Source organism: Neocloeon triangulifer, unplaced genomic scaffold (assembly GCF_031216515.1).
Source record: "Neocloeon triangulifer isolate White Clay Creek 2 clone unplaced genomic scaffold, ASM3121651v1 ptg000010l, whole genome shotgun sequence".
Lineage (NCBI taxonomy): Eukaryota > Metazoa > Arthropoda > Insecta > Ephemeroptera > Baetidae > Neocloeon > Neocloeon triangulifer.
The window spans coordinates 548,367-560,917 of NW_026775552.1; the positions used below are offsets into that span (position 1 = coordinate 548,367).

The 12,551-nt window shown below is 37.2% G+C and overlaps 2 protein-coding genes and 1 long non-coding RNA gene across 8 annotated transcripts; 2 read left to right on the forward strand and 1 right to left on the reverse strand.

The window, feature by feature from the left end:
* Window positions 1-667: 667 nt before the first annotated feature.
* LOC132195734 (inner nuclear membrane protein Man1-like) lies at window positions 668-6,640 on the forward strand. 6 transcript variants are annotated; one of them, XM_059617914.1, is made up of 8 exons: window positions 668-822; window positions 924-1,117; window positions 1,173-1,370; window positions 1,426-1,610; window positions 1,666-1,811; window positions 1,880-2,055; window positions 2,111-2,153; window positions 6,311-6,640. In XM_059617914.1, exons 2-7 carry the CDS (start codon window positions 1,003-1,005, stop codon window positions 2,128-2,130), a joined length of 840 nt encoding a protein of 279 aa, XP_059473897.1. In that variant the 5' UTR covers window positions 668-822; window positions 924-1,002; the 3' UTR covers window positions 2,131-2,153; window positions 6,311-6,640. The 6 variants fall into 6 exon arrangements, with proteins under 6 accessions (XP_059473897.1, XP_059473898.1, XP_059473896.1 ...); XM_059617915.1 differs by lacking the exon at window positions 2,111-2,153 and having other exon boundaries at window positions 6,464-6,640; XM_059617913.1 differs by lacking the exons at window positions 2,111-2,153; window positions 6,311-6,640 and having other exon boundaries at window positions 668-853; window positions 921-1,117; window positions 1,880-2,104.
* Window positions 4,527-6,304, reverse strand: LOC132195736 (uncharacterized). The gene is made up of 3 exons (XR_009441683.1): window positions 5,893-6,304; window positions 5,549-5,842; window positions 4,527-5,380 (listed from the first exon to the last, which is right to left on the reverse strand). It is a non-coding gene; the product is annotated as an uncharacterized LOC132195736 (long non-coding RNA).
* A 917-nt stretch (window positions 6,641-7,557) lies between the features above and the next one.
* Window positions 7,558-12,448, forward strand: LOC132195789 (uncharacterized). Its single transcript, XM_059617998.1, has 7 exons — window positions 7,558-7,574; window positions 7,755-7,769; window positions 8,683-9,037; window positions 9,362-9,599; window positions 9,653-9,792; window positions 9,854-10,491; window positions 11,152-12,448. Exons 1-7 carry the CDS (start codon window positions 7,558-7,560, stop codon window positions 11,648-11,650), a joined length of 1,902 nt encoding a protein of 633 aa, XP_059473981.1. The 3' UTR covers window positions 11,651-12,448.
* The last annotated feature ends 103 nt before the right edge of the window (window positions 12,449-12,551 follow it).

Below are 12,551 nucleotides of genomic sequence, written 5' to 3' on the forward strand. Positions count from 1 at the left end.
TTCGGACACATTATTTTCGGACACTTTATTTTTCCGGATTCGGACACAATTATTTCGGACATATTATGGGCCCCCAAATGAACGGATTAAAATGGGTGAAAATTGTATATCTTGACTTTTTTGCTTTTAAATATAAAAAGTAAATGTGTAAGTCAACCAAGGCTCATTTTGGCGGAAGAAGCCTTTTATTATCTCACCATCAAATTTTTAGCAACTACGGTTTTTGTGTCAAAAATTAACTTTATTTTTAAAAAGTTGTTTTTTCAACAATTTTATGTTAACAATGTGATGTAATAATTAGGAAAAATAAACAACAACAATAATAATAAATAATAATAAGCAATTTAATACAAAATATTTATGATATATACAGTTTATTCATTAATGCTTGAGGCGAGTCTTTTTCGTCCTATTACAATTTTTCCTCAATGGAAATTTACATTTTTTATTGAAAAAAAATTTTGAATTCAAATTTATTTTGATTATTTTCTTCATCTTAATTGATCTCAATGTTGTTTCTGTCTCGTTGTGAAACGTGAAACTTACCTTTAAGAGAGAACGTAATAGAGCGTTCTACTGTTGCATGCATCTTTCGCGCCAAACGTTTGAAAATTTTGAATTCGGTGTATTTTCTGCTCTGCGCATGCGCCTTAATTTCCATCAGGAGAGTTGACGATTGTCGACTGGGTGACTGTGACTGGAATTTCACACTTTTTGGTGCTAATTGACCAAATTAAACAACCTAAAATCAGTTAATCGTTGGTCATTCGTGACTTCTGGGTCGCACCAGTGACCGGAATGAACCGAACGACAGAGATAAGGGTACATAATTCAAATATTTGAGCATCGCTGGGTGTGAATGAACGCGAATTTTCTTGGAAAGTTATTAAATTCGTTCAATTTTTGATGATTTTTGACAGCAGTGCCTTGAAGCAAATTACTTGCCGTGACAAGCGAGTTATAGAGATCACCATCACCAAAATCAAGGCAAAATCCATTACCATGACTGAAGCTGGAATTCCAACCCTGTTCTCCTTCGAGCTGATGAAGATTGGAGGGTTGATTGCAGTGTTTATGATCACCATTATTGCCATTGCCATTATTGCAGTGTGTGCTGGTTAGTTTTCGATTAAAGAAGAGAAATTTTAATTAACTATATTTTTAACTCTCAGCGCTTGCATTGCTGTTGGCCATTATGGGTCATGTGCACAAATTCTTTGTGGACAGGGCTCTCAAGGATCAGGCTCGGAAAAAGGCGCTGATCAACAGAATCAGAAATCGCATGAAAAGCACAGAACTTGCAAACGGGCCTTTTGATGTTCCCATCGACCAGCTGAGAGATGAGCTTCTTGGAGCCAACAACATCGAATGTGTGTTATTTAATTTTTGTTTATCTTGGTTGTTGACAAATTCTTTATAATATAGGTATGAAAAACATCTGGGAAGAGGCATTGGCTAGCGTTTTGAAGCACGACCCACACATCAGGCTGGAGACGAAAAGAATCGGTGGTGAAGAGACTGATTGCCTTGTATGGATTCACTCCAGGTGTCCTCAAGGAAACAGAACCTATCAGAATTTTCAAGATGATGTGGCAGAACAAAGAGAAAACGTAATTATTATAATTTTTCCACTTGCAAATGTAAGAACTTGCTTTCATCATGCAGTCTGAAAGTGCATCCCAGATGTCAAAAGGTAACATGAGCAAAGGTTGGCAGAGACCAGCCGTAGAAATTGACGATGGGTTCTTGACTTCTCTACCTGTGTTCCCTGCTCAGTACCTGGAGATTCAACTCGAGTTCTTTCCGCGCAAGTGAGTTTTTTTTCAAATCGAAATTGCATAGTTTACCAAGATATTAAAATATTTCTTATAACATCTAGATCTGCTTCTTCTGAAAGAGTTGTTGATGCCATTTTTGAAAAGTGTGGGCAGAACTTTAACATTCTGCATTACAAGGTGGACTCGACTGCAGATGACTGCTGCGTCTTTATGAAAACTGCAAGCCAAGCCGACGCTGGACAAGCTTACCGAGCCTTGCACGGATGGTTGTTTGATGGTAGGCAATCTAATCTGCACGGAAGGGTTTTTTCCTAAAAAGCATTATGAATCAGGAGACTTGGTCACCCCGTAAAGCTCTTGCATCTTGAGTACTACCACCCAGGAAACAATGAGTATTTGTGGAATATTTGCTGAATATTCCTGGATATTTGGAAATATTTGGCTACAAATATTTCCCAAGTATTTGGATGTAACATTTTTTAAATCTTCCTGAATATTATTATATTTATCTTTGTGGAATATTTGTGGAATATTTGGCAAGCATAAAATGATTTTTAGATCGCAGGTCAATATTTACTTTTAAATATTTGTGAATATTTCTTTTATTTCTGGAATATTTGTGAATATTTACAGAATATACATGGAAGAATATTTAAAACACAGTTTTCTTCAATAAATGGAACTTTATTACTATAAAATCAGACAAAAACAAAATTTTAAACATAAAAATACAAGGAAAATTTACATGTAAAATAGAATTTCAAATACATACATGATATTGAGATAACAAACACAGAAAAAATAATTTAGAACATATAATATTTTAATATTAATTAAGTAAGACACATCAGTTTGACGGAAATGTTTACTTAGAATGCAACTTACACAGCCCTACGAATCTCTGAAACAATTTTTTCACACTTGTTTATTTTCTTTAGTTTAAAATTAATTAAGCCTTACACAACTCTCACTTTAATGCATATTTTTTTTAATTAATATGTCTCAATCAATAGTTTACACGGGTTTAAAAATGAAAATTAAGTCAAAAATAAAAAACGCAATCACAATTTTTAACATCAAGCCATTATCTTCCTTCAAGTATTTTTTTTTTACCAATATGAATTATACACAAGGAAGTCGGTTGCAAACCAAAGTTCAATCAAAATTGGGGTGTCACTTCAAGGTTTACACATTTTTTTACTGATTCAAGCGCAATTTGTTTGTCGAGTAGTGAAGGAGCCGTTAAGAACAAAGCATTTTGAAAAGTAAAATAATTAATATCTAACAAAATATAAGTCAGGCCAAGCTAAAAAATATTGAAAAATTAACACAAAATTTCAGTGACTCTAAAATAGCAAAAAAAAAAATGCTTCAACGATTCTCGTGGACGTTTATAAAACAGAAAACAAAAAAAGAAAATACCTCATTGCATTTTCCAGAATGTTAAGTTTTTAGATTAAAATTTAATCCGAATGCATCGCAAAAGACTTTCAAAATTAAAAAGGTAAAAATTAAAAATTTTTGTATAAAATTAGATTAATTATATATTATCCTTTGAGATTTTATTTTGAAACTTAAGCAAAGTTGTAAATTTAAATTACTTTTTATGGGTTTAACGCATTCGATTGAGCAGTCCGAACGACACGTTTGCCTGGGGTGACCGAAAATTTGGTGTTCGTATCGGCTCTATCGGTAATTAAAATAAATGGGTGTTGGACTATCTCTGCGCTTTTGCCGCATGTTGGCCTGCTAAATTTTGGCCCACAGTCTCGGCAGCCTCGGCAGGCTGAAGCGAGAGAGGAGCCACTATGTGCCAGCGGGCTAATGCGACACGGCGAACCAAATAAATGTGCCCCGCGCGTTTAATATAATAAGATAAGCGGTTTTACCCTTCACCTTGGAGGCACGGCCGTAGTCCCGGGTCCGTTTGGGGTCCTCGGCAGGTCGGCGAAATCCTCCGTCGGCCCAAATTCGGCGAGATACGGGCATCCGAGGCACCAAGAGGCTTAGTTATATCGTCGCACATATTCTCCCTCCATCCTGACTGGCAGTGGCTGCTGCTGCTTGATGCTCGAAGACCAGAGCAAAAGCCAGGACGGGGTTGAGAGCCGTGTCGCGAGAGGCAGGCAGAAAAATTAAAATGACATCGCGCGCAGATTAAAAATATTATTATAAATTATAACACGTATAAAATCAACTTCATATTTGCACCATTTATAAAAAATAAAACACGCTTATTTCATATTTCATCACCTATGGTGCAAATATGAAGTTGATTTTATACGTGTTATAATTTATAATAATATTTTTAATCTGCGCGCGATGTCATTTTAATTTTTCTGCCTGCCTCTCGCGACACGGCTCTCAACCCCGTCCTGGGGCTTTTTGCTCTGGTCTTCGAGCATCAAGCAGCAGCAGCCACTGCCAGTCAGGATGGAGGGAGAGTATGTGCAACGATATAACAAAGCCTCTTGGTGCCTCGGATGCCCGTATCTCGCCGAATTTGGACGACAGAGGATTTCGCCGACCTGCCGAGGACCCCAAACGGACCCGGGACTACGGCCGTGCCTCCAAGGTGAAGGGTAAAACCGCTTATCTTATTATATTAAACGCGCGGGGCACATTTATTTGGTTCGCCGTGTCGCATTAGCCCGCTGGCACATAGTGGCTCCTCTCTCGCTTCAGCCTGCCGAGGCTGCCGAGACTGTGGGCCAAAATTTAGCAGGCGAACATGCGGCAAAAGCGCAGAGAGAGTCCGACGCCCATTTATTTTAATTGCCGATAGAGCCGATACGAACTCCAAATTTTCGGTCACCCCAGGCAAATGTTTCGTTCGGACTGCTCAATCGAATAGGTTAAAACCATAAAAAGGTTGACTTCAGGGGCCCTTTTATTTAAAGGATCACAATAAAAACTGCTGATTCATCTTTTTTTTCAAATAATCACAAGAATGTCCTAAAAATTGCTAAAAAATAATGCAATAATTTTTTACCAACCAAAATATGTCCGCTTGGCTGCTTTTCCTATTTGTGTGTATTGAAATTTCAACTTATTCTTTTGACTAATCCATATAATTACAAAATGCTGCTTAAATGAAACAACTTGAAGAGTTTGTGCCGTTTGTGGACGAGGCACAAACTTGCCCAAAAACTATGATTGCTGTACAGTACAATGACAGAATTTTAAATACAAGTGACTAATTTTAAAATTTAATGATAAATAAATTTTCACTGCATAACATTTTTTTTCTTTGTGTGCAGAGAAAGACCAGTGATTTGCTCGAGTAAAATTTCTCATTTTCAAATATTAGTAAGGCGCAATTCAATTTGAAATTTAGATTTCAAAATTTAGTTTGTACCAGATTTTATCATTTATCAAAGGTATTTTTGTATCATAACCATGAAATTTGTTACAAAATGTAGAAATTGGTTTAGTCAAGTTCAATATTAATAATAAAAATAATAATATTAGCATTTTATATATTTTTTACTTATTGTTAGACGAACCACAGTCTGACGTTTTCTTGTGTGTAACTGCCAGATTCCAAAAAGCCACCACTCCGGCACGTCCACAAATTGCATTTTGTGATGTGTCCAAAACAACTGCAAAAAAGAAAAAAAAACATAAGGGTAAAAAAAATTTGAAAATAGATTTTTTGCCTTTTAATTAATTTTATGACTTATTCCACCTACAAAAATGAAAACCAAATTATAAATAGCAGTTTTGAAAAATTAGCTACGTTATTTAGAAATTCAAAGCATAACACTCACATTAAGTTCAGAACAGAGGCGCGCTGCTCTGTTTCCAGTCTCGCAATGATCCCTGGAAAATTCTGGATCCTGTTGTCCGACCCCGACATTTGCAAAATTCCAGGCTCTTCCTTCAAGGATGATTGTGCAAGGCTGGGAAACGGCCGGGGTAATTTCAAACTTGATCCATCTTCAGCTTTGGGCATCGCGCGGCCGCCGGCCGTTTAATTTGTGAAAAAGGCGACCGGTTTTTGCTGCTCTTGCACGTCGAATTTCACAGACCGCTCTGGCGTGTTTTTGCATACATAAATCGAGCTAAAAATCAGATTATAAGCTAAAGAATTGTCAATTTCTACGGTTGATACCTTAATTTCATAGTAGAGGTGGATTTGGACGGAGTCGAGCTGCATTTTCACTTTGAAAAGTGTTTAAATTTGACGGAATACAAAATTCGCGACTCCCAATCCTAATTGCTTTGAAACAAAAACAAAGCCGATAACTGCGCCAGCAGCGCCACAGCGGTCAAGAAGCGAAACCGTTATATTTCTACCAAAATATTCGCCAAACATTTCACAAACATTTAAATGGAAATTTATCATTCGATAATTTTATATTTATGTTATATTTGACTGCAATTATTCAAGAAAGATTTTTTGCAAATATTTATAAATCTAATACTCATTATTATTCTGCAAATAAAATCTGCAAATACAAATATACGGAATATATTGGAAATATTCACAAAATATTTCATATATTTTCAAATACTCAATGTTACCTGGGCACGAGAGATTCCCAGAGGCCATCAATGCTTGCATCCCTTTTCGCCCGTCTAACAATCTGAAGCGCTTTATTTAGTCGTTTCGCTCTCAGAACCGCCCGACCGAAGATTCATTTGTTCCTTACGCCCCGGCCCTTTCCTATCCTTTTCTGCAGGTGGCGACAAAGGCAATTAACTCTGGGAGGACAGATCAAACTGATGCGGGAAAACTCACTCATTTTAACCTTAAGACTCTCACCAATTTTAACAGAATTAGCATCTTCAGACTTTAAAGAAGCTAAATAGAAACTTCGATTGGAATTGAAAGTGCTCCTTTAAAAAAAAAAGGAAAATGAATATTTGGCGCACTTGGATAAAGTTCAACATAGAATAAGTTAAATGAAATTGATCTTGAAAAGTTGACCACCCATATTTAAGTTTTCCATATCCGTGCAAATGTGAAGATTAGGGTGTTTTACATAGGGTGTATGGCCCATGCCAATTTAGAATTTAACGCTCCAAAATTTGGAATGAGATGTATAGCATAGTAGAAGTTAAATGTTTTTAATTAAATTGTCAAATTGAATTATGTTTTTAGTTTCACGTTTGCTCTGAAAATTGATACGGATATAATTTTAGTTTTAATGATATAAATTGAATTTTATCCTATGATTCTTAGCTTTCCTGCTTGTAATTGCTAATTAAGTAAATTTCAATGATGTCAAGATTATGTATATTAATACTTTTTCAACAAATGACTCATTTTTGTTCTCATAAACTTGTACTCTGAATAAAGCGACGAAGACTGCTAAATTTATAGATAGAGTATTTATTGAACACAACTAGGTGTACAACGGGTGTCTAAAGCTAATTTGTATTCCTAAAATTAATTTTACAATTAAGCTTGTTTCAGTAATTATTACAAAGTACAAAAATTAGTTAATTCTGATTTTTGCAGCCTCTCTTAGGCTTAGTTTTTGTTCATTACATTCAAGAATATGATATTGTGATGAAATTTTATTTTCAAACATTTTTCTTATTATAAATTGCATGCATCTGTCGCGGCAAAAACTTTGAAAACTTTTGAATTCCAAGTAAGGAGTTTCTGCTCTGCGCATGCGCCTTCATTAGGATTGTGTTATTGTTGACATTGTCGACTCCAGTTCAGAAATCTGTAATCGAGCGTCTTAATTTTACACTTTTTCGTCTCTGCCGGTACTTATTGACCTATTTAAACAACTAAAATTAGATAGCCCGCCGGTCACACGTGATGTCTGAGTCGCACCAGTGACCAGAGCCAGCAAAACAGAGGTAATAGGTACGGTCACCGCGCGTCGTCGAACTTTATTGCGAGTCAATTTTGGTGTTTTTTCTTGTCCCCCTCGTGTGCATTTTCTTCATTTCTTTTTAATTTAACACAAATAATCAGCCTTTTATTCATGATAAATGAATTTCCCCTAATTTCAGATTGGTTCCAATCAAGTATAGTTATAATTTACGCCAAAAGCATCTCATCTTGTTCTTCATGCTGGAAGCTTATCATGATTTTTTTACGGTCGCGAGAATTTTCGGTTACGAAAAAACTTTTTCCGTTGGGTGGAGTTAAAATTTTCGGTCAGGAAAAATATTTTCGGAGGGCGGAGCTAAAATTTTCCGTTCGGAAAACTTTTTCACTTGCGCGTAAATCTTTTTCACTTGTGAAACAGTTTTTACGGTGGCGCTGGGGGGGCGTGTGTGGCGTGGGTTTGTTTTGATCATGGAAGTGGAATAAAAACGGTAAAAAATTGAGTTTTCTTTATTTTGCCCAATCGCTTTGATAATAATTTGATGGAATATTAAATTTAGATCAATTTCGTATGCTATTCTCCTTAAATTATCGGCCCGGCCGCGGATTAAAAGAAATTGTTGCGACTGGTTCGGAGCATAGGTCATGGTTTGTCACATTAAATTGCACTATAAATACCTTTCCCTTAATTTTTAATTAATTGGGAGATACACAAATTGCCCTACAGTAAATCATTCACATAATATTAGCACAACGAATGATCTATCTGTTTATTTATTATAGAAACCTCACTTCAAACATCCAAGCTATTGACAATGATCAGCTTTTTTACGGTTCAAAATTTTCGGCTGCTAGGAGCAGCCGTAAAAATCACTTCCATTTGATCAATGTTAAATTTTAACCTGACCGAGAAAAAGTTTTTCGCCTCATGTAAAGTGTGTTCACTGCCGGTAAAACGAACAACGCCATCTAGTGGCCAGAAAAAAAGCTAGCTCGACCGTAAAAATGTTTTTCCGTGACCGTAAAAAGTTTTTTCCGCGATCGAAAAAAATTTATTCGTAAATCGAGAGTTACGCCCACTTTCACACAACCGTAAAAAATCATGATAAGCTTCCTGAAGCCGGCGAAACATAAAGTGATCCACAAGTACTGGAATGTGGAGCCGGACGTGCTGAGGACGAACGGCAACGAGTTCTTCAGGCAGGGCGACTACGTCAGGGCCATCGCCCTTTACACCAAGAGCGCGTCCGTGGCGGCCGCGGACAGCAGGCCTCGAGGTCTGGCCTTGGCCAATCGCAGCGCCGTCCTCCTGGCCCTCGGCCTCTACCAAGAGTGCCTCAAGGACGTGGAGGCCGCCTTCAGGTGCGGCTACCCTGACGATCTCGCCCACAAGCTGCACCTGAGGTCGGCCGTCAGCCACAAGGCCCTGGGCGACGCCGACAAGGCTCAAAAGAGCTTTCAAAAGGTGATGGAAAAATCTTCTAAATGATAATTATTCATTGCGAAATTTATAAATATTTTTATTAAATTTTTGTTGTCAATTTATCCTACTTATAAATTTTGAAATAGAAAACAAAAAAATAAATCCTAAAAAAAGACTGAATTGAGTTCTGTTTCGATCTAAGTAGCATTTTTGTACCTTTAAACCAATTTTTTCTCTCTTTAAATACAAAACTGATCATATTATTTATAAAAAAGTTTGCATCCTTGATTCAAAAACACAATTAATTCTGTCCCAAAATATTCTACATTTTCTAAACCATTTGCTAAGATGAGATTTGAATTAAAGGTGTTGCAAGAAATCAACCTGCCTCTGGACAAGAGGGAAAAGGTCGCTGAGGACGCGAACAGGCAATTTAAAGAAGTTCATGTGCCGAAAGTCCCGAGGATCAGGGTGCAGTACCTGAATCCACCTGAGCTGAGCTACGGGGCTCAACAGGAGAATCCAGCATTGTCCGCTGGTGTGAGGAAGAGACCAAATCCCACCTTGGGCCATGTTTACGTCGCAGAAAGAGATTTGTCCATCGGTGAGGAGAGATTCCTGATTTTTAAATTCTTTTTAACTCAAGATTTATTTCAGGCGATGTGATTCTGGTTGAAAACCCGATGATGTACGGATTAACCTTTGACTACTACGACAGTGAAGAGAAATATTGGACGTACTGCCACGAGTGCTTCAAATTTTGTCTCAACCTCACACCCTGCCCGTCATGTTCGTGGGTAACTGTTCTGCATTTAAGTTTAAAAAACAATCCTTAATGTTGTAATTTTATTCCCACAGTCTCTCTATTGCTCCAAGATGTGCAGGGCTGAAGCTCTGCAAAAGCACCACAGAGTCGAGTGCGGAGTAAAACAATCTGCCATCGATGGGATTTTGAGGAAGCAGAAGAAGCAAATCAAGACCTCGGTGCTCATCGCCGTCGACCACCTCTTCAAGGTCATCTCCTTCCTGGGTTTGCAGAACTGCATCACCGCATTGTCTGACGACGACAAGCACCAAGTTTTGGAAACTGCCTCTGAAAGCATCAAGAAAATCTTTGCTGTGAAGAAGGTCAAAATTGGGTATAGACGTGTCAAGGACTTTGATGAGTCATTTGTTGTGGACCAAGTTGTGGCCAGCTTCAAGCTCAGTCCTAAAGAGACCAAAAGACTGGCCACCTTCCTCACAGAGATCTCTTCCATTCTCGAGAGGTACAAATTCTGCATCCTCGAGTGTGTCATTTCTCAGAATGGCGACCACTATGACTGCCTTGACCACAATCAACACGCCTGGGGCTTTTTCGCCACAGCCACCAAGTTCAACTACTGTTGTGATCCAAACACGATCCAGTGTTTCCACGGAAAGACAATGGTCCTAAAGTTGCTCAGACCTATCAGATGTGGCGAGGAGATTTTCCTTCAGGCTGACTTAGACTACAGGTAAAATATGCTCACAAGTTGACGCAAACGATTAAAAATAGCTTAATAACCATGTCAACTTGGGCCCCTTAGTGCAGTTTTTGCCCTTTTTTATGTATCTCAAGAGTTGCTCCAACTAAATTGACCCTAAATCCAAAGTTTGTGAAAATAAATCCCTAAAATTTTAGAACTCGTTAAAAAAACATGACTCTTCTTGAACTAAATGCATCTCTTTGTTTAAAAGATTAAAACAACCTTGATAAAATGTTTATAGGACATACATAGAGAGGTAATAACTTCTGAGGTTGTGATAAGTTTGCTTTTCTTAGAAATCCACTAACTTCCTAAATTGTGCCAAGGAATTATATGCCAAAAATTTCAAATTATTGTTCTCCATTTTTTCTTCAAAGTGCTTCAAAGTGAGCTTTAAACTTTCCTGAGACATTTTATTATTGGAAACGTTGTCAAAAAAATGGTCCAGGATTGTTTTCATTTTTTATTATTTCAATATATCAGACACAAATTGAATGATTTGAAAATAATTTGGATATAGCTGCCCCGGAACTTAAATTTTAAAGAATGAATTGGAGATGAGTCTCATTATAAATAAGGTGATTAAATTGACATGGTAATGCTTTTGACGGTTTAATGAGTTTTCTTAACTTCGGAATCGTTTCGTAGGTTCTTTCCGCTCGCTGACCGTCAGATGGTGAACAAGTTCAACTCGTATGAGTGCCAGTGCGACGCGTGCATCTTTGACTGGCCTCGATCTGATGATCAGAAAATGGGTGCAGACTTTGTGCACAATGACCTCAACTGCATGCTGCTGGCCCTCAAGTTGTCCAAACACATTGAGTCAGTCGACGGAGCTTATCGGAGAAACTTCGAGTCTGACGAAATTTTCAGAGTTTGCGTCAGCATCACGAATGAGTACTCCGAACGTCATCACCGGAGAGATGATCAATTGTACGGCCAAGCCGCCATGTACATCTTTTTGTACCTGCAATCACGCTCCAAGAAGTTTGTGTTCGGCGAAAGAGCTGCTGGTCAGCAAGACGACGAGACACGCCATTACGTCTCTATTCCAGAATCACTCAACATTTTCCACACAGACAATACAAGATATGGACCATGGAGCTGCGTTGGTTGGCCGCTAATGATTGAAAGACCAGCTTGTTAGTTAAAAAAATTAACACTCATTGAATCGAGAAAAAATCTAATTTGGTTTCCAAGCTGTTTTGAAAATTGAAACTTTCTCGTGCCCAGTACAACTCAGTTGTAAATTTAAAATAGTATTTTGGAAAATTAACTAATCTAAAATTAAATTAAATGCATCAAATTTATCTGGGTACTGCGAAATGTGAACATTTGTTGTAGAGAAATGCACCAAACTGTAGAGTGTCATTTTAGTTGTGATGCTTAGCTTTATCATGTGCCTAACTTTGTTTGAAAATTTATTTTTGCCAAATTTATGATAGAAAATTTTGCTTTTCAACTAAAAACTTAACGATCATAAAAATTTTACGATGAAACTATATATAAATGCAAAATTTTCCCTACAGTGAAATTTGTGTTTTGGCTTAGAATGCTTTTTATGGGAGCCCGATCCACAGCTACTGTCCTTCCTCTGTTCGTTCCACCATATTCGTACAAAAAATGCGCGGGAACACCGCGAGCCAACAAGGTTGTTTCAATGCATGGGTTTTTACCAAGAGCGCATACCATTTTATACTTCCTGGTTTTTCTTGTAAATTAGAGAATTAATGGAAGTCCTCTTTGATAAAAAAATTTCATCCAATAACAAAATAACATTTTTGCCAAAATTATGTATTACAGATTGCTGCATGAATAATTTATCAGAATTATAATCATATAACTGCAACAGCGAAGCCGATTTGTGAATTTTTCTTAACTTTAGTTTGAGGTAAGAAACTTAGAAAGAGCCTAAAGAAAAATAAATGTAAACAAATGTCAAGTGTGCAAGGATATTATTATTTCACAACTTTATAATCAGACCTAGCTATAGGATTGATATTAAGGTACCAATAATCGAGCTTCAATCATTTCATTACTATTTCAGC